This window comes from Zosterops lateralis (genome assembly GCF_965231275.1).
Source record: "Zosterops lateralis genome assembly, chromosome: 3".
Classification (NCBI taxonomy): Eukaryota; Metazoa; Chordata; class Aves; order Passeriformes; family Zosteropidae; genus Zosterops; species Zosterops lateralis.
This window is the reverse complement of record NC_139764.1, coordinates 47678956-47701277: the sequence shown is the minus strand read 5'-3', so window position 1 is coordinate 47701277 and position 22322 is coordinate 47678956. Positions and strand designations below refer to the sequence as shown.

General features: G+C 43.1%; 1 protein-coding gene across 1 annotated transcript in view; it reads left to right on the top strand.

The window, feature by feature from the left end:
- ADGB (androglobin) overlaps nt 1–22322 on the top strand; it is a gene marked incomplete at both ends in the record, with an annotated part of 104859 nt that overhangs the window by 59837 nt on the left and 22700 nt on the right. Inside the window, 6 exon segments of the mRNA XM_083857627.1 lie at nt 6053–6185; nt 7647–7761; nt 9194–9361; nt 11322–11565; nt 17073–17359; nt 22041–22137. Coding sequence (XP_083713753.1) covers nt 6053–6185; nt 7647–7761; nt 9194–9361; nt 11322–11565; nt 17073–17359; nt 22041–22137 — 1044 coding nt within the window.

The following is a 22322-nucleotide window of genomic DNA, read 5'->3' as shown; positions in this document are numbered from 1 at the left end:
TCCCAGTTTCTAAAAGTTCCACCACCAAGTGCCTTCAGGGTGGTCTTAAGGAGTCCGTTGCACCGTTCAACTTTGCCGGCAGCTGGAGCATGATAGGGAATATGATATATCCATTCGATACCATGTTCTCTGGCCCAGGTGTTGATTAAGGCCGTTCTTGAAATGGGTTCCGTTGTCCGACTCTATTCTCTCAGGGGTGCCATGTCTCCACAGGACTTGCTTTTCCAGGCCTAAGATGGTGTTCCGGGCGGTGGCATGAGGCACAGGGTAGGTCTCCAGCCATCCAGTGGTGGCTTCCACCATGGTCAGCACGTAGCGCTTGCCTTGGCGTGTCTGGGGCAGTGTGATGTAGTCTATCTGCCAGGCCTCCCCATACTTGTACTTGGACCACCGTCCACCATACCATAGGGGCTTCACCCGCTTGGCCTGTTTGATGGCAGCACACGTCTCACAGTCATGGATAACCTGAGAAATGCTGTCCATGGTTAGGTCCACCCCTCGGTCTCGTGCCCACTTGTAGGTGGCATCTCTGCCCTGATGACCTGACGCATCATGGGCCCATCGAGCCAGGAACAACTCCCCCTTATGGTGCCAATCTAGGTCTATCTTTGACACCTCTATTCTTGCTGCCTGATCTACTTGCTCGTTGTTTCGGTGCTCCTCATTAGCCCGACTTTTGGGGACATGGGCATCTACATGACGGACTTTCACTGTTAGTTTCTCCACCCGAGAGGCAATGTCTTTCCATATATCAGCAGCCCAGATGGGTTTTCCTCTGCGCTGCCAGTTGGCCTTTCTCCACCTTCCCAGCCACCCCCACAGAGCATTGGCTACCATCCACGAATCGGTGTAAAGGTAGAGCCTTGGCCACTTCTCCCTTTCAGCAATGTCCAGGGCCAGCTGAACAGCCTTGAGCTCAGCGAGTTGGCTCGATCCACCTTCTCCTTCGGTAGCCTGTGCAACCTGTCGTGTGGGGCTCCATACGGCTGCTTTCCACTTTCGGTTTATCCCTACGATGCGACAAGAACCGTCAGTGAAAAGAGCGTAGCATGTTTCCTCTGCTGGTAGTTGGTTATATGGTGGCGCTTCTTCAGCCCTTGTCACTTGTTCCTGTTCCTCATCATCAGTGAGACCGAAGTTTTCACCTTCCGGCCAGTTCGTAATTATCTCCAAAATCCCAGGGCAATTCGGATTTCCAATACGGGCACGCTGGGTGATAAGGGCAATCCATTTGCTCCATGTAGCATCAGTGGCATGGTGGGTAGTGGGAACCTTTCCTTTGAACATCCAGCCCAGCACCAGGAGTCGGGGTGCCAGGAGGAGTTGTGCTTCCGTGCCAATCACCTCCGAGGCGGCTTGAACTCCTTCATAGGCAGCCAAGATTTCTTTCTCTGTTGGGGTGTAGTTGGCTTCGGACCCTCTGTAACCTTGGCTCCAGAATCCCAAGGGTCGGCCTCGAGTCTCACCAGGCACCTTCTGCCAAAGGCTCCAGGACAAGCCATTGTTCCCGGCTGCAGAGTAGAGCACGTTCTTCACCTCTGGTCCCGTCCTGACTGGGCCAAGGGCTACCGCATGAGCAATCTCCTGCTTGATCTGGGTGAAGGCTTGCTGCTGTTCAGGGCCCCAGTGGAAATCGTTCTTCTTGCGGGTAACCAGGTAGAGAGGGCTCACAATCTGGCTATACTCGGGAATGTGCATTCTCCAAAATCCTATGGCACCCAGGAAAGCTTGTGTTTCCTTTTTGCTGGTCGGTGGAGACATCGCCGTGATCTTGTTGATGACCTCAGTGGGAATCTGGCGGCGTCCATCTTGCCATTTCACTCCAAGGAACTGGATCTCTCGGGCAGGTCCTTTGACTTTGCTCTTCTTAATGGCGAAACCGGCTTTCAGGAGAATCTGGATGATTTTTTCTCCTTTCTCAAACACCTCTGCCACTGTGCTCCCCCACACAATGATGTCATCGATGTATTGCAGGTGTTCTGGAGCCTCACCCTTTTCCAGTGCAGTCTGGATCAGTCCATGGCAGATGGTGGGGCTGTGTTTCCACCCCTGGGGCAGTCGGTTCCAGGTGTACTGCACACCTCTCCACGTGAAAGCAAACTGAGGCCTGCATTCTGCTGCCAGAGGAATGGAGAAAAACGCGTTAGCAATGTCAATAGTGGCATACCACTTTGCTGCTTTGGACTCCAGCTCGTACTGGAGTTCCAGCATGTCCGGCACGGCAGCGCTCAGCGGTGGAGTCACTTCATTCAAGCCACGGTAGTCCACAGTCAATCTCCATTCTCTGTCGGATTTGCGCACAGGCCAGATGGGGCTGTTGAAGGGTGAGTGAGTTTTGCTGACCACCCCTTGGCTCTCCAGCTCACGAATCATCCGGTGGATGGGGATCACAGCATCTCGATCTGTCCGATATTGCCGGCGCTGCACTGTCGAGGTCGCAATTGGCACACGTTGCTCTTCCACCCTCAGGAGTCCTACTGCAGACGGGTTCTCTGATAATCCAGGCAAGGTGTTCAACTGCTTAATGTTCTCTGCCTCTACAGCAGCTATTCCAAAAGCCCACCTGAGTCCCTTTGGGTCTTTGTAATAGCCGTTCCGGAGAAAGTCTATGCCTAGAATACATGGAGCGTCTGGGCCGGTCACAATAGAATGTTTCTTCCACTCCTTCCCGGTCAGGCTCACCTCGGCCTCCACCAGGGTCAGTTGCTGAGATCCCCCTGTCACACCAGCAATGGAAACAGCCTCTGCCCCCACCTGTCCCGATGGTATTAAAGTACACTGCGCACCAGTATCAACTAAAGCATCATATTTTTGTGGCTCTGATGTGCCAGGCCATCGGATCCACACTGTCCAGAAGATCCGGTTTTCCCGTGCCTCTCCCTGGCTAGAGACAGGGCACCTCTAACACTGGTTATTATTCCCTTCCTGGGCGTACATACTAGAGGTTCCTTCAAGGGGATCTGACACATCATACCCGGCAGCTCGGTCATGGGAGGTCGAGGCTACCTTCACCTTGGTGGAAGTTCCTCGGTTAGAGTTTCCCTCTTTGAGCTGACGCACCCGTGCTGCCAGGACAGAAGTGGGTTTCCCATCCCACCTACCCATGTCTTCCCCATGGTCACGCAGGAAGAACCACAAATTGGCCCTTGGGGTGTACCCTCTGTCTCTAGCTGGGGAATGTTGGGCACTGAATTTGGGGCCTGTAACTCGCACAGGGGCTGCATTAACTTTCTTCATCTCCTCCCTCATCTCCCTCATCTCCTCTTTGAACTCCTTAATCACAGCTGAGATATGAGCCTGCATTGGGCCATTGATCATGCTCTCATAATTCCTCAGCTTGTTGGCAACAGAACCCACGGTCTCTCGGTTAGTATCTGCATCAATTGTTGCAATAAAAGTGGTGTATTGAGATGGCCCAAGGTTTGCTAGGCTCCACAGCATTTGCCCTGTGCACCTGACTTTGTCGGGGTCATTGTCATGCTGTCCATCCCTCCCGAAGAGTACCTCCAATATTGCTACTTCCCTCAGCTGTTGGATCCCTTCCTCAAGGGTCTTCCAGCGCATCCTATGGTGGTGCTCCTGCATTCTTTCCCTGTGGACAAACCTCTCTCTGACACTCATTAAAAGCCGCTCCCAGAGAGAAAGAGACCCTGGCTCCCTTACAAAAATCTGATTCATACCTGAGTCCTGGGTCAAGGGTCCCAAGTTCCTTGCCTCACCACCATCCAGCTGCACGCCTGTACCCATAAGATCCCAGACCCGGAGTAACCAGGTAGTATAAGCCTCACGTCCCCGTCGCACAATGTCTTTGTGCAGGTTACGGAGACTTTCGTACCTCAGGGACTCGGTGATGATTGCAACCTCTGGCTCCCCTGTGGGTTGTGAGGTTCCTCCATTCCTATCCTTATCTGGGTGCTCAGCTTTCATCTTAGACCTCCTTGTTTCTACCGGGGCAACTGCTGCTGGCTGTGACTGCCTTTGTGGTTCGGCTGGACCCTGGACAGTTGTAACACCTGTGGGTTCCACTGCTGTACTATTTGGCTGTCCCTCTTGAAGGCAAAGTGAGGGTTTCTCAATAGCTGGGGAAATGCACTCCTTCAGCATCTGACTCATCTCACGTATCTCCTTAACCAGAACCCCCACCCAATCTGGGTGGTTCATTTCTGAGACAGACTGTGGGGCAGGGTCAGGCTCTGGAACAGCAGCATCTCTAGTCTCTGGGGCAGGTGTCAGGGTAGTTCTCCATGTTAATCTTCCCTTATCTCTGAGTGCTAAATATAACAGGCATATCAACAACACCACCCATTGTATGACATCATTAGCATTCAGAGTGGATCTTAACCCTTCAAAAACTGGTGGAGCAGACCCAAAAAGATGGTTAAAAGGTTGGGAGAAAATCTCCCCTGGTGTCATTTCTTCACAATAGGTACCATTATTAAGGTAACCCCAAAAACACACAGTTAGTGTATGATAGCTCTGAATCCATGTACCTGCCTTCCAGAGGAAGTTAAAGATCCATGAATTCCTCACCTTATTAACCCATAAGCCAAACTGGATAACAGCCACAGTAGCCTTAGTTATAGGACCCATATCTAGATAAGGGCCTGCAAATGGGAGAAATACAGCCACGATCACGTGCCACCCAAACCAAGGTAAGCTAGACCACATGGTGACACTCAAAGATGTTTCTATATCAGTACACACAATTAGATTACTTAAGAACTATTATTCCCTTTTTCCTTTCAATGCCCTCGAGCCCCACGTTGGGCGCCAAGATCTGTCTTAGTTTGAAAAGACGGGAGTCTGTAAAGGAAGGCAAAAGCCTCCTGTGAAGTGGGAAAGGTAAACCCCCTCCCTCCCTCCGAATTACCACAATTTCAAAATAAAAGAAAAAGAAAAGCTCTCAGGCAAAGGTATGGGAATGGGAATAATAGTTATTTACTAGAAAAAAACTAAAATAGAAAAAAAGAACAACAAATGTAATTAGTACAAACAAAACTACTGATACAGTCAGAAAACCTGACACCCTGAGGAGTCAGGGTGTTGGTGAAAGTCCAGTTGGATGGTGGCTGTGCCTCCTGCAGTGGCAGATGAAATGCTGCTGAAGCAGAGATCCTGTAGAAGGGTATAGTTCTCTGTGAAGGTCTGGTGATAGAGTAGATGGGCCTGGTCCTCCTCTGGGAATCCAGCAGGGAAGAAGCTGCTTCTCTGGGAATCCAGCGAAGATGGCTGCTCCTCTGGGAATCCAGTGAAGAAAAACTGGGCCGATGGCTTAGACCAAGCTTATTTTATGCAGGTAGGAATGCTTGGTTCCTCCTTCTGGGTGGAGCATCTCACAATGGGATGATGTACCTTATCAGTCATGCAGTGAGTCACTTAATGGTCCATTAGCAGGAGACATCTCCCCGGAGGGAGACATTGTTCTTGGAAGAGATAAGATAACTGCCCCCCACCTCCAACAGATGGCAAATAGAATACATTCTTATCTCACAAATCCAGGACAATATTAATCCCTTACATCTCATGAAAAACATAGAATGGAACTCAGGAGAGTTAAGGCATTTTATGGTAGTTGGCTTAGGTTAATCAGATATTTAAACACTTGACGTGGATGTAATTCAATGCATCTGGAGTGGAGTAGAGAAAACCAAAAGAAAGCTTAAAAAAACCAAACTGACCATTCTGTTAAAATAATGAAACTATAAGCTGTAACTGTAAATAAATATATTTTTACTGCTATTTACTTCCTTTGTATGTGGCCAGAAAGGATTTGTTTGAGTAGCCTTAAGTGACTTGGAAGATATCTGATAAATGTTTCTTAGTAACACATTTCATAACCAGTATTTTCTATCAAATAGTACAAATAAGCCCTATTTTGTACCACCAATGCATTTTTAGTGACTGGTTTTTATTCTGTGTTAGCAAAACCTAAATTAAAACTGTAATGACTGTGAAGTAGCTACAGATTTTTGCATAGGTGTGTCTGAATGTTATGGTTATTCACCCTCCCCATATTATGTCAGTTGTATTTTGTTTTGTTTTCTTAACTTAGGTACTAAAAAAGAAGATTCAATGGGTATGCTGAAGGTTGAATATTTCTCTTGGCAATCTGTGACCCCTGGAGAACTTGTGTTAAAGATGAGTACATCTGCAACCAAAGCTACTGTGGTAAATATTCCTCTTGGGTATGTATGAGGCTTCATTTCTGTCCTGATTCTTGAGTTACGGCTTGAAATGATTGTTTACACAGTAACCCAGTAAGAGTTTTTCCTAAAACATAAGTTTTTGGGGTAGCAGACTGGTTGATTGCTATGATTTGGTAAGACTGGCAAATTACTGTGAGTTTACCAAAACTTTTATAAAGATTCTGAGTTCTTTACTCTTACTTAGGAGCATTTAACAAGAAAAATCACACTAGATTTAAATTCCTACTTAAAAGTGTTTCTAACTAGAATGGTTTGAAATGTTCCCTGGAGTAGTAAGAAAAATGTAATTAGCATTTTAGTGGAACTGTAAAAGCATGATGATTCCACAGGAGGTTTCAATGCTTTTCTTGAAAAAGGATTTAAGAAACATGACAGGAGAAATTCTAAGATAAACCATAAAGTCTTGCACATCCATTCACATACTGCTTACGATGATTTTTTTCTCTTTGCATGTAACTCTAAATATTCAGCATGGGATATTAGCTGATAGTTTAAATAAAGAAATAAATAAAAAGCAAGAGCCCTTGATAAGTTATTTTCTGAAAACCCTCCGAGGGAAACCTGGAAAATGACAGCTTCATGTCTTGTCATAAGCATAATATTCCTGAGTTATTCACTGAGGCCTTCTACTTTCCCAAAGAGAGAAAATCATCAGTTTAATCTCAAAGAGATGAAACAAAATGTATTTTTAAAAAACTTAAGTAAGATATCAAATAAATAGGCATAGAAAGAAAATGCCCCAACACTAGCATACTGAAATGAAATCAAAGGTCTTTAATAATGCTCTTTATTTGTTTTGATTCAGACTAAAACTAGATTAATTATTATTATGTTTATGGACTACATTTACATGTAGTTCTGCATTCACGTGTATTTTCTTAGCGTAGTTTCTAAAAGTTGCTTCTCCCTATACTATAGGGGGGCCAAAAATATGTATCTTTTTTGCACCTATAAATTTCAAAGCTAACAGAGATACCATCATCCAAAATTTATAAGTTTCCCACCTTTGATTCTCTTTATTCCAGTTAGAGACAGGAGGCTTTTAATCAGATTTCATTTACAACAGGTGTGGGAGACAAATGGGCTTATTGACTCCTTCCTCATTTCATTCCAAAAGAGAAGTCACTTGGTAAGCATGGAAAGCATTCTCTTCCCACGGTCTTTTAGTGGCCAAGGGGCATTTAAATTTCAGTTGAAAAAAAAAAAAAAATTAAAAAACTACCGGTGTCTGGAGGGCATTAACTCTCCTTTCTTACTCTGCTGGATCTCTGGTTAGCACTTTGAAGCTGTGGCCTGGATAAGTTTCTTCATCTAAACACAATTCTGACAATGATACTACCAAATGTAGTAAAGAAAGAAAAAGCTTAAGAATTGCTGCAATTAAAAAAAAAAAAAAAGAAAAAAAAAAGAAAAAGAATGTTTGTTTTTTCTTGATTTTAGGCGACACATCCTGCTCTTCACAGTAACTTGTCCCATGGGGCACCACATCCATCTGTGTAGCATGGTGCCCTGTGTCTTTGGAGAAGAGGCTGCTGTGATGCCATCTCTTCAGAAGGTGTGCATAATGACTATTCAAACATTGTGATAACAGTTCTTCTGACTACCAATTAAAGTGAAGTAGTATTGGATTTCCATTTAGAGTTATTATATAAATGGTATAGTATTAATTTTAATATTAAATTTTTAAGAATGTGTTTCACAGCATAACAGGTACTGGATGCGTATCACAAAAATTATCTTAGATAAATATGTAAGTTAGAATTGGGTGCTATTGTGGTTTACATAGAAGTGCAGCATAAAATGTGAAAAATGCTCTTGTTGAAATACTTATGTCAGGGTAGCATATAACTCACTCTTTGAGGCATGTCATAAAATACTTGTATAAATATTAATTAATATTAAAAATTACCTGCCTATTTAAATAAAATCTCACATCAGTGAAGTATGTTTGGTCTCATGAGGTCACATATTACTCACTGGGTCCCAGAGCAACTTTTTATGTGAAAAGAGCTATTTAATCAAACAACTTTTCATAGCTGAGATAAGAGGCCCAGGGGAGAAATTACTAGAGCTTTTGTTGTTCATTGTTCGTAATCCAGACAGACACCACTGTCATCCATATTTTCAAGGTTTCTTTAGCAAGCAGTAGGCCCAATTACTTCTGAAGTCCCTGATGGAAGGGAATATATTTTCTAGAGAACATTTGTGTAAAAGCATTTTAGAAGGTGAATGTAACAGCAAATTTACACAGCAGTGTAGATTCTGGGTCCTAATAATAGAGCTATAAAACAGCTTGTGCAAATTTATCACATTTATTGTGGTAAAGAAGTTGAAATATAACAAATTGGGTCATTAAAAATATATGTGGCTGTACTCTCCCTTTGCCTTCAATTTTTGGAGGAAAAGCTATTTCTCATCAAGAAAATAAAGTAGAATTTTATTCTTGGGTTTTCCCTGCATTTCTTTTTGAAGCAACTTCTCTGCAGGCTGTCATTTGCAGTAAAGCATCCACATTCTTGCACAGAAATACTGATGAAAATTATTGAGGCTTTAGGCAGCATGTATTTGATCATTGTTTTCAGCAGGATACTAATACTAATTAGTCCATCCGTAACAGAAGATGCTGAGCACTTCAGCTGACTGTCTTATAATCACTGCAGTAGAGAGTCTCTGTGTGGATCTTATTTTGGATTAAATTTCCTAGGACTAATGATATAGGAGAAATAAAAAAATGAATAGGTATTTCTTATAGTGCCAGTTATTTATTTCACTGACTAAAATTAGTTGGGAGAATTTGATATGCTTTTGAATATCAGAGACATAGTTGATTTTACAGTTTATAATATTAGGAACAACTGCATGAATTCAGAAAGTTTTGTATTTAATCACAGAAAAAAAGCTTGTATTCTGTCATGGCCCAAAAAGAAAGCCAAAGAAAATCTCAAAGCAATCTTTCTAGCAATGGTTGGTTTATTCTCTTTCCCTAGGAGAGCTCTCGATTTATAGAACAAGCTACAACTATCCTGAAAGCTGTTGGAAATGTGATAAATAATTTCAGCAATAAGGATGAGCTTCCTAAAGCCTTGAAGGAATTGGAAGTAGCTCATTGTCCTCCTGGCATCCACAATACTAAAATAGCTAAAGAAAACATCAAGGTGAGCTAAACAGTTTTAATGAGCATATATATATATAAAAGCTACAGAAGGTGGGTAACTGCTTAACATTGTTATTATCCTCTTCCAAACAATGCCTGTGCACTTAACAAGGACCATTTGTATGCTCTGAATGTGGCATTCATTATAAGGCGTAAGTCCAAATGACAGAACTTGTAACTGTATGATAATTATCTTCTTTTAAGAAGAAAAATTTCAGTGTGCACAGAGTAGCACATTCTAAATTGAGTCTGGTTTTGTCAATCCAGTTTAGCATACTTAGGGGCAGAAAGCATGAGCTGTTTTTATATTGCAACTTCATTTTGAATTTGGAAGATACTACCTGAAATACAGAAAAGTCTAATGGTGTGCCTAATATTCATGGAACAGGAGAATATTATTGCAGCTTGTATTTCGGAAGGCAGAAATGAGTTCTTTCATTCACAGTATTTCAAGCTGGTTTTCTTTCTTTCTTGAGACTAAAGCATTCTTATTTAACTTTTCTGCTCTGTCTGATAAGTTAAATATATATTATGAAAACATTACACTTTTATGTAGATCTCTATGCTATAGCTTTCCAATATTATAAAAAGATTGCAATAAAAATTTATATAGAAGATACACTAATATTAATGTGTATGCATATGTTGATCATATTGCTATGCCTTGATTTTTCTAAAGTCAGTATTTTTATATATTCCAGATCCATTTATTTTCATCAAAGTACTAGAAAACTCACACAGTTTAGACTGTAGTTTAGAAGATTGAATAGAAGAAAGAGTTTGTTTTTATCATCACTGATATTAAAAACTAGAACATCTAAGCTAGCACTTTTATATGTGGGCTTGACACCGGGCTCAAATTCAGCAAAATACCAAAATTAATAATGAATGATTCCAGGTGCACCACTCATGAAAGAGGTAATTTACATGCCAGGTTACCAGGAAAAAAAAATCGGTTTGAATTTAGGAATGGAATATACAGATTTTAAATACATGTGAAATATGTGCAAAACTTTGGACCTCGAGAAAAATTCAGTAGTCATAAACACACATCTCTTAATTTCTCCCCCTCTGCAAAGACCAATGTATAGCTGAAAAAGGATAAAAAGACAGAAATGAGAAAAATGAAAGGCATTGAGCTGACAGTGATTCAAGGATGAAAATATGGAAATTACTTGTCTTTAATACAAACACAAGAAAGTTCTGAATACAAGAAAGAATCTACTATATTTTTTCTTCCCTAGTTTTACAAATTTAAAAATAAAGGACATATTTATTAATATTAAAATATATTAAATGTTCCAGAAAGCAGAAGAATCTGAAACTGAGGGCAATGAAAGAGAAAAATCTTGTCTTTTCCAGTCAGTTGTTACTATGTTCTCCAACTCAGATTATGAAACAAGTTCTGTAAAACACACTCTAAAATTCCCATCTACTCTAGGAGTGGGGGAGGAAAAGACTGGATTTCTGCTCTTTAAAAAGCATCAATATGTCAAAGCATAAAAATAGAGCCAAATCTTCCCATGCTGTGGCACCTTCTGATGTCAAAACCATTCCCATTCAGTTATCAGTCTCTGTTCTGATACCTCGAGTTTAGAACTCCCATTGTCGTGATGCCAATTCTAATATGTTCTTCTGTTCTCTGGTATGAGGCCATCAACCCCCTACACATAAACTACTAGGATGTTTCTGGGTGATAAACACACTGTAGAATAAGTCCTATTTTCTTGTTTTTACAAGCCAGACATGAAGCAGGTTTTCTCTTTATTGTTATCTTGAAGCATTGTAGTCCTACAGCTGGGATTAATTTTCAGCTACAGTTATTTGTTAGAGGAAGTTAAAGACTTCATTTATACACGGTAAGAGAAGAGGGAAACAGTTTTTGAAACAATAATGTGAAGTATAAATCAGTCTTTATAAATGAATGGTTCTTAGAATGCTTTTCTTTTTTCTGATTTTAGGTTTTCAATGATGCATTTTGGTATTTGATCAAATATGTATCAGACAAGAAGGAGCTTTGCAGATATAAATTTGCCTTCAGATCCTTCACTTTGGATTTTAAAGACATTGATATTTCTGGGGATGACACTTTGTTTTCAGGTAATGTATTGATATTGCTCATCAATTCAAATATATCTGCCCATTCTGATTTTCAGGGAAGCCAACTCTTCTCTGTTCTTCTTTATTCTTGCCTATGTAGGCACAGTTAGTTTTTAAGCCTAAGACTTTAACTGTTGACAGCACATCTGAGGCTCATCTCAGAACAGAAATGATCTTTTTTTTTTTGTTCCAGAAAGTCTGTTTACCCTTTGTTAATTTATAAAACTGCCCTTTGTCTTCTTTGACAATTTACATTCATCAATATTGACAAACATTTTCAAACATCTGCATTGTTTTACCTGATGTACTGTACCTTGTGACTTTTGCTCAAAGTATCAACTGAGAAGACCTTAAATGCATATATTGTTCATAAAATGAGAGTGAAGGAAAACTGAAGTTAGTACCTCATTGAAAGTTCAGCTATTTCTTAGTGATGGGTTGAGAGGGTTTTGTTCTTTAAGCTGGCTGTTTTGGAAATTATTGTGTGGCCTGACTAATTGGCTGGCTAGTGATACCCATGTAGTGTGGAACTGGCTACAGCACCTCCAGCCTGTGGTCAGGCTGTGCTGTGTACCTGAACATACTCTGAGAAAAGCCGTTGGAAGGCAAAGATCTTTATAATGAGCAGGAATAATTCTCTTCCCACTGTTTCTTTGCTTTATTTTTTATGCAGGCTGGAGTTTTACGCGGTTAGAATTAAGTTTGCCTGGCAACCAAATATATGGCTTTTTTCCATTTTAGGACTTATTTTTCAGTCTCTGTAACTTTTTAATCTATTAATGTTAGGATTGAATTTAATAATAAAAGACTTCTGTATATGGTTTCATATCACAACAGAAAAATAATTTATCTGATTGGTGGGAAGAGACATGATCACCACTTGAAGACTTTTTATGGGGACTTAGCTTTTCATTTGACTATTGTGAGCTTACAGAATAAAGTAAGTTCTACTTGGTCAAACAAAATGATACCAACTTCATTTTGATTAGTCAGTTTATTCTGGAAAAATAATATAAAAAAGCTAAAACTAAAATGTACACAAATATGTTTACTGACACGATGTTGTAATACATTTGTCCTTTTAAGAAAGCATTTATAAGCACACCTCTCTTTACTGGGAACTTTACTCTAAATCTCCTCTCTTAGAAGGTTATTCTTCTGTGAGACATCATGTATTTTTCAGAGAATTTCATCCCATGACAAGAGTATGTTACAAGGGTCAGCATATTGGCATTTATCACACCACTTGAAGTAAACAACACCTGTCACATTTGTTTAAAGATGACTGTGCTATTGATTTCTGTATCCTAAAAAAAGCCTTAAACACTTGTCAGCATTAGAAGACATTTTTTAAATAGATTTGAATAATTAGCGCAGTTGACAGGTTGTAGCAAAGATCTTTTATAAATTACTAAAGTATGAGATCCACAGTGACAGAATATTTTTTAAGAGTTGGGCAGTGAATCAAAAAAGTGGAATAAATATATGGAGAAAGAAAGTTCTGCCTCAGTTTTTTTTTTTTTCCTCCAGTGCCCTATGTATCCTTTTAAATTATTTGCTTTTCTAGAATTAAATTACAAGAGATCCCTATTGGACTGGAAAGGTAATTGTTTGCCTTTGGTTTTATTGACATTTTTTGACCTTTATTAATGTTTTGCCCTGTTTAATAAAGGTTGCTTTGGAGTAAACACATGCTTTTGTTCAGGTTCCATCCAGAACCCTAAAGAAATAAAGCATAAACCAAGTGAAATGTCAAGGAAAAAGAGGTAGATAGCAGGAAAAACCAGTTGAAAACTGCAGTGTAGAAAGTCCTAGAAGGATTGGCCTCAGCTGATTGCTGTGCCCCACATTAGCACTACTGCATTGTCAGGTTAGTTGCTCAAGACATGATGAGGTTGGAACTCCTTGGAACCTAAGAGACGTCAGTGTAGATGACCATACACTTTCAGATGAATGAAATATTTTCATCATCTGTGTCTGCAAGTATATCAGGTCAAATCTGAGCTTTTTGTGAAACAGCACCTCCATTCTACATTGGCATATTTATTTTGCACTCTGTGCTGAATTAATCTCAAAATCTACCATGGGCAAGGATATAATGATTTACTGGAGTTAGTGATCGTGCCTGCTAAGGTTTCTGAGAAGCCATCCTGAAAATGATCTAGTCATATTTATTTAACTGCCAAGTATCATCCATCCCCATGGAGCAATTAGCAGAAGAGCCACAAGAAACAGGCAGAAGCCGTGCCATGTCTTGGCAGTTCAACACTGCCTTCTTGCTCTCTGTTGTGTTCTTTGTTTACCTTGACCTGGTTTCACTGAGCCCAGTAGTGGGCCAGCGGAGCCAGTGAAGGTCTGTGGCACTTATTTTCAAGAGTCCCAAACTCTTAACAGTCATTTAGGCACGTTAAAAGGGCTACATTTCTTTCCCATGGATAGATTCCAAATTTGAAGTTGGAAATGGAATGCCCTTTGTGTACAGTTCTCTTAAAACCTTCTGGTCTAAAATTTTATCTAGAAGTTGAGCTGTTCTCTATATGCTTATCTCAACTGTAAAACTGTATTTAGGAAGTGCTGCTCAGTTCTTTTTCAGGATAGGCTTTTCTCTCCTCCAGAAACATAGGTTAAGATGACTAATTATACAGTTATGTTATCTTGTGTGGCTGAAAAAAGAATTCTGAAAATTTGTTTCTTCTAGCACTTTGGATTTGAACTTGAGTTCCAGTAAGGGGTGAGGGAAAGTTTGACATTTGGTTGAATATGTAAAGTGCCTCTTGAGTACATGCAAAAGACTTCCTTTTCAAAAAAATTATTGCTACATTGCCTCCAGGAAAACTGCAGAGATTTTATGGTGAAGAGTATATTGCTAGGCTGCTTTGAAAGCTTCAGTTTTATTATTAGTATGGTGTCTTCTGATTCACAGCTCAGGCTTGTCAGAGACTTTTGACAAATCTGTTTTCAATCACAATGTCAAATTTGAAACATCCATTAGTTCAATATTGATGGATTTAAAGCATTCACTAGTTCAAGATTGATTGATTCAAAGCATTTCACCATATACATTTCTCTTCTTATAAGAAAAAATATTAATAAATGTTAAATAAAAAAAAAAGCCTTGAAAGATCAGAATATTTAATTTAGACTTCATTATTTTACCTTAAATGTTGCAAGGAAAAATATTTTTGTTGTTATGACAAATAAAAAATTTGAACCTCCTTAGGAATATATACTTTAGGAGTATATGCTCATAATTTTTGGGTTTTGGCCTGATCTGCAGTAACTTTTGATAATTTCTATAAATAGAATTGATTTCTGTGTGACAGTCCATGCAATTTTTTTTATATTTGTGTTTTCAGGAGCAGTTCAACATTTAAGTTACTTACTATATATCCATATATTCTTTATCCTCACAACTTAAATGTTTTATTTCTAGAGGTATCGATATTTATTTCTAGTTCTGGAGTCCACTTGACATCTTCAGTGGATGAAATTTTCAGCTGGTTCACAGGGCAACATCTCACCAATACTTTTTTGTATTTACTTTTCTATGTTATTGATTCCTGCTCTATGTTAGGATATTCTTCCCAGCTTAGGTCAATCTGTGTCTATGTGTGTTCATATATACACAACTGTTACTTTATAACACATTATTTTGCCTTATATGAGGAATGTAGGCTCTGCCACTGCATTCATTCTTCTGAGCCAAAGCATGAGCTGGAATTTGAAGTCTATTTCCCTTCCATGAAGACAATGATTAGTGGGGTCTGAAGTCATCTTTCCACTGGGTTATTTAATGGTAAAAAAGACAAGTTTTTAGATTGAACAAATTCAGTTTGAAACGTGTTTCAGTAGTGAATGAATGGGAGAGCCTAACCTTTCCAGAGGCGCACAGACGAGACACATCTTAGAACATGTTAAATTCCTGCTGGATGTTAGGAAAACGTTTTTCACCATGAGGCTAGTGAAAAAATGGAAAAGAATGCCCACTTAAATTATGGCATCTCTATGGTTATGGAGTATTAAAAAATGGACTGGACAGGAGCAACCTGTTCTAAATTTCTCCAGCTTTGGATTTGGAATTGGACCACATGACCTTCAGTGGTCCGCTCGAGTCTGTATTATTCTGTGATTTATTATATGCTTTTGTGTAGTAATGCAATCCCTGTACCTTTACCAGGTGTTCCCTTATAGGGAAAGGGTCTCACTTTACCTTTTCACATGTTAAGAAGTTAGCTAGAAACTTGTGTGGATTTCTCTTTGCAATTGGCTCAGAGCCAGCCCAGAAATGTAAATTGGACCCTGGAAATGTTACTCAAAGGCTGTTGTTTTTCTCATTGGGCCAAGGGCCATAAGCCCACCCTAAGCCATCAGGTACTGAAGAGAGAACGAAGGAACTCCATGCTTTTCTCTTTAGCTTCTCACATTTAGAGGTGCTGTAGCAGCAAGGAGTTTGTCTCTGCGCTGTGCTCAGCTTTGTTATTTTGTTTTTGTATTATTTTCCATCATTATTAAAAACCTTTTGATTTTTTTAGGCACCTACAATCAGCCTCTTGCTCGTTTTTATTAGTCACATCTCTGCTAGGCTGGCCCTCACATGTGTGGGCAAACCCCACACTTCTGTTTTATAAAAGCAGTTGTGCCATTCATATTGTTGGGTTCTAATCTGGTTTCCATTGAAGTGGGTCTGTGTAATCTTTCAGTCCCCAAGTATTAAAGAGGCTTTCTAGGGTTTGGAAATGAAATACTGATGAGAAATTATGGTTTGAGAACACAGCCAGATTTAACAATATTGAGTAAAATGATTGGATTAAAATGTGTGATGTGACTGATAAAAGCAGTATCTTAAGATAGTTTGTTTGCCTTCAGTGTTGTCTACATTTTTCAAGCAGATTCCTCTTCTCCTTTTCATTTGTTGGTACTTCATTTTGCAGCAGTTTACTTCCTATCACACTGTCTTGCTCCTTTTGTCCCGTATGTGTGCAGTTCCAAACTCCCCCCCGTCACTGGCCCCTTGGGCTTTTGCTCCCCACAGCCTTCCCTAAGTCGTGGTGCTGCTGGCTCCCAGGATGCTCATTTCTAGGCAAGAATTCCTTCAAAGAGCTAATTGCTAACCTGTCACAACCCACTAATGTCTGTTCCACTTCGAAACTCCTTGGAAATATAAAAATCAGTCAGATAAATGAATTCTCCCTTTATCATAGATCTTACCCTTATTCCGTGGCTCCTTTGTCAAGGCTAAACAAAATGTTTTGAATAACATTGGTGTTGAAATTATTACTTAACAAGATTATCAGATTGAGAGACAGAAGTACTTAAAATCTCGTGAAGCTCTTTTAAGCTGCATACAGAGTCAGGCTTTGGTGTATCAAATCCTCTTGCTTCATGTTTGGAAGAACATTTTGAAATTACAGTAGGAGACATGATTTTAAAAAATGTCCTGCAATAGCTCTCCATGAAGAGAAAAATTAAAATATTTAATGTCTGTAATTAGCAAAGTAGCTGACATTTTGACTTTATGTAATTATACAGTATATTTTCTCCAACTTATGATAAAACAAATTTTCAAGAATGATATTTTCATCATAAAATGCTTGAAATCACTCTCTTGCTGTTTTGTGTTTGGTTTTTTGTTGTTTATTTTTTTCTTTTTAAATTCATTCCAGGCAGCCACAGTACACCCAGCTTTGGTGATGTTACTCATCCTTCCATTTCTCCAGAGAGCACTGAGGAGAAATCCCTTAGTAATTGGGAGAATCAAACTCCCACACCTGAAGAAGAAGAAGCAGCTCTCAAAATTCAAGCCATCTGGAGAGGGACCTACATTAGGAAAATACTGAAGAGCAGAGAACCAGGTGTGTCACTTAAAAATAACTTTCAAAAATGTTTCATACTTAATGTTGTTTGAATCTTCACTGTAAAGAGTTTAGTACTAATTAATATCTAGGTAAAATTAACTGAAATGAAGGAAATAGAAGTTATAGTTCTATTAAGTGCACCTAACCACTCAGTGTAGGTTAGGAGACAAAAAGGTGTCTGAAAGATACACCCCCTTAAATTTGCATAGACGGGTCGGGGAGTCACGTGTTTTCCCACTTCCGGGTTTGGGAAGTCACGTGTTTTCCCACTTCCGGGTTTGGGAAGTCACGTGTTTTCCCACTTCCGGGTTTGGGAAGTCACGTGTTTTCCCACTTCCGAGTCCCGGAGTCACGTGTTTTCCCACTTCCGGGTCCCTGAGTCACGTGTTTCCCCACTTCCGGGTTGGGGGAGTCACGTGTTTTCCCACTTCCTAATATGGAAGTCACGTGTTTTCCCACTTCCGGGTTGGGGGAGTCACGTGTTTTCCCACTTCCGGGTTGGGGGAGTCACGTGTTTTCCCACTTCCTAATATGGAAGTCACGTGTTTTCCCACTTCCGGGTCCCTGAGTCACGTGTTTTCCCACTTCCGGGTATGGAAGTCACGTGTTTTCCCACTTCCTAATATGGAAGTCACGTGTTTTCCCACTTCCGGGTCCCTGAGTCACGTGTTTTCCCACTTCCGGGTCCCTGAGTCACGTGTTTTCCCACTTCCGGGTCCCTGAGTCACGTGTTTTCCCACTTCCGGGTTGGGGGAGTCACGTGTTTTCCCACTTCCGGGTTGGGGGAGTCACGTGTTTTCCCACTTCCTAATATGGAAGTCACGTGTTTTTCCACTTCCTAATATGGAAGTCACGTGTTTTCCCACTTCCGGGTCCCTGAGTCACGTGTTTTCCCACTTCCGGGTATGGAAGTCACGTGTTTTCCCACTTCCTAATATGGAAGTCACGTGTTTTCCCACTTCCGGGTCCCTGAGTCACGTGTTTTCCCACTTCCGGGTTGGGGAAGTCACGTGTTTTCCCACTTCCGGGTCCCGGAGTCACGTGTTTTTCCACTTCCGGGTTGGGGAAGTCACGTGTTTTCCCACTTCCAGGTCCCGGAGTCACGTGTTTCCCACTTCCGGGTATGGAAGTCACGTGTTTTCCCACTTCCGGGTTGGGGAAGTCACGTGTTTTCCCACTTCCGGGTCCCTGAGTCACGTGTTTCCCCACTTCCGGGTTGGGGGAGTCACGTGTTTTCCCACTTCCTAATATGGAAGTCACGTGTTTTCCCACTTCCTAATATGGAAGTCACGTGTTTTCCCACTTCCGGGTCCCTGAGTCACGTGTTTTCCCACTTCCGGGTTGGGGAAGTCACGTGTTTTCCCACTTCCGGGTCCCGGAGTCACGTGTTTTCCCACTTCCGGGTATGGAAGTCACGTGTTTCCCCACTTCCGGGTCCCGGAGTCACGTGTTTTCCCACTTCCGGGTCCCGGAGTCACGTGTTTTCCCACTTCCGGGTTGGGGGAGTCACGTGTTTTTCCACTTCCGGGTTTGGGAAGTCACGTGTTTTCCCACTTCCGGGTCCCGGAGTCACGTGTTTCCCCACTTCCGGGTTGGGGGAGTCACGTGTTTCCCCACTTCCGGGTTGGGGGAAGTCACCTGTTTTCCCACTTCCGGGTCCCGGAGTCACGTGTTTCCCCACTTCCGGGTTGGGGGAGTCACGTGTTTTCCCACTTCCTAATATGGAAGTCACGTGTTTTCCTACTTCCGGGTTGGGGGAGTCACGTGTTTTCCCACTTCCGGGTCCCGGAGTCACGTGTTTTCCCACTTCCGGGTCCCTGAGTCACGTGTTTTCCCACTTCCGGGTTGGGGGAGTCACGTGTTTCCCCACTTCCGGGTTGGAGGAAGTCACCTGTTTTCGCACTTCCGGGTCCCTGAGTCACGTGTTTTCCCACTTCCGGGTTGGGGAAGTCACGTGTTTTCCCACTTCCGGGTCCCTGAGTCACGTGTTTTCCCACTTCCGGGTTTGGGAAGTCACGTGTTTTCCCACTTCCTAATATGGAAGTCACGTGTTTTCCCACTTCCGGGTCCCTGAGTCACGTGTTTTCCCACTTCCGGGTTGGGGAGTCACGTGTTTCCCCACTTCCGGGTTGGGGGAGTCACGTGTTTTCCCACTTCCGGGTCCCTGAGTCACGTGTTTCCCCACTTCCGGGTATGGAAGTCACGTGTTTTCCCACTTCCGGGTTGGGGAAGTCACGTGTTTTCCCACTTCCGGGTCCCTGAGTCACGTGTTTTCCCACTTCCGGGTTTGGGAAGTCACGTGTTTTCCCACTTCCTAATATGGAAGTCACGTGTTTTCCCACTTCCGGGTCCCTGAGTCACGTGTTTCCCCACTTCCGGGTTGGGGGAGTCACGTGTTTTCCCACTTCCGGGTCCCTGAGTCACGTGTTTCCCCACTTCCGGGTATGGAAGTCACGTGTTTTCCCACTTCCGGGTCCCGGAGTCACGTGTTTTTCCACTTCCGGGTCGGGGGAAGTCACGTGTTTTCCCACTTCCTAATATGGGAGTCACGTGTTTTCCCACTTCCGGGTTGGGGGAGTCACGTGTTTCCCCACTTCCGGGTATGGAAGTCACGTGTTTTCCCACTTCCGGGTTTGGGAAGTCACGTGTTTTCCCACTTCCTAATATGGAAGTCACGTGTTTTACCACTTCCGGGTCCCGGAGTCACGTGTTTTCCCACTTCCGGGTTGGGGAAGTCACGTGTTTTCCCACTTCCGGGTTGGGGAAGTCACGTGTTTTCCCACTTCCGGGTCCCGGAGTCACGTGTTTTCCCACTTCCGGGTTTGGGAAGTCACGTGTTTTCCCACTTCCTAATATGGAAGTCACGTGTTTTCCCACTTCCGGGTCCCTGAGTCACGTGTTTTCCCACTTCCGGGTTGGGGAAGTCACGTGTTTTCCCACTTCCGGGTCCCTGAGTCACGTGTTTTCCCACTTCCGGGTATGGAAGTCACGTGTTTCCCCACTTCCGGGTTGGGGGAGTCACGTGTTTTCCCACTTCCGGGTCCCTGAGTCACGTGTTTTCCCACTTCCGGGTTGGGGGAGTCACGTGTTTTCCCACTTCCTAATATGGGAGTCACGTGTTTTCCCACTTCCGGGTCCCTGAGTCACGTGTTTTCCCACTTCCGGGTTGGGGAAGTCACGTGTTTTCCCACTTCCGGGTCCCGGAGTCACGTGTTTTCCCACTTCCGGGTATGGAAGTCACGTGTTTCCCCACTTCCGGGTCCCGGAGTCACGTGTTTTCCCACTTCCGGGTTTGGGAAGTCACGTGTTTTCCCACTTCCGGGTTGGGGAAGTCACGTGTTTCCCCACTTCCGGGTTGGGGGAGTCACGTGTTTTCCCACTTCCGGGTCCCGGAGTCACGTGTTTTCCCACTTCCGGGTTGGGGAAGTCACGTGTTTTCCCACTTCCGGGTTGGGGAAGTCACGTGTTTTCCCACTTCCGGGTCCCGGAGTCACGTGTTTTCCCACTTCCGGGTTTGGGAAGTCACGTGTTTTCCCACTTCCTAATATGGAAGTCACGTGTTTTCCCACTTCCGGGTCCCGGAGTCACGTGTTTTCCCACTTCCGGGTTTGGGAAGTCACGTGTTTTCCCACTTCCGGGTCCCGGAGTCACGTGTTTCCCCACTTCCGGGTTGGGGGAGTCACGTGTTTTCCCACTTCCGGGTTGGGGAAGTCACGTGTTTTCCCACTTCCGGGTCCCTGAGTCACGTGTTTCCCCACTTCCGGGTTGGGGGAGTCACGTGTTTTCCCACTTCCGGGTTGGGGGAGTCACGTGTTTCCCCACTTCCGGGTTGGGGGAAGTCACCTGTTTTCCCACTTCCGGGTCCCTGAGTCAAGTGTTTTCCCACTTCCGGGTTGGGGAAGTCACGTGTTTTCCCACTTCCGGGTTTAAGAAGTCACGTGTTTTCCCACTTCCGGGTTGGGGAAGTCACGTGTTTTCCCACTTCCGGGTCCCTGAGTCACGTGTTTTCCCACTTCCGGGTTGGGGGAGTCACGTGTTTTCCCACTTCCGGGTCCCTGAGTCACGTGTTTTCCCACTTCCGGGTTGGGGGAGTCACGTGTTTTCCCACTTCCTAATATGGGAGTCACGTGTTTTCCCACTTCCGGGTTGGGGGAGTCACGTGTTTTCCCACTTCCGGGTTGGGGGAGTCACGTGTTTTCCCACTTCCGGGTCCCTGAGTCACGTGTTTTCCCACTTCTGGGTTGGGGGAGTCACGTGTTTTCCCACTTCCGGGTCCCGGAGTCACGTGTTTTTCCACTTCCGGGTCGGGGGAAGTCACGTGTTTTCCCACTTCCTAATATGGGAGTCACGTGTTTTCCCACTTCCGGGTTGGGGGAGTCACGTGTTTTCCCACTTCCGGGTCCCTGAGTCACGTGTTTTTTCACTTCCGGGTTGGGGAAGTCACGTGTTTTCCCACTTCCGTGTTGGGGGAGTCACGTGTTTTCCCACTTCCGGGTATGGAAGTCACGTGTTTTCCCACTTCCGGGTCGGGGGAAGTCACGTGTTTTCCCACTTCCTAATATGGGAGTCACGTGTTTTCCCACTTCCGGGTTGGGGGAGTCACGTGTTTCCCACTTCCGGGTCCCTGAGTCACGTGTTTTTTTCACTTCCGGGTTGGGGAAGTCACGTGTTTTCCCACTTCCGGGTATGGAAGTCACGTGTTTTCCCACTTCCGGGTTGGGGGAGTCACGTGTTTTCCCACTTCCGTGGGATGAATTGGAGCTGCGGAATTGTTTTCCTGTTAGTGGCACAGACAGTTTAGGTCCATCCCTCCCCCTCCCTGGTATGTGCAGATGAAACTTGCTGGGAGTTAAAGAGCTCATCCTCTGAGGACAGACATTGCCACAGATCACTACAACATGTTACAGTGAAAAAAACTGTGAATTGGAGAAAATATTGATCACATCATTTTTGAAATTGTACAAGTCCTAAAAAGTACAAAGATGCTGATGAATGGAATATACTTGG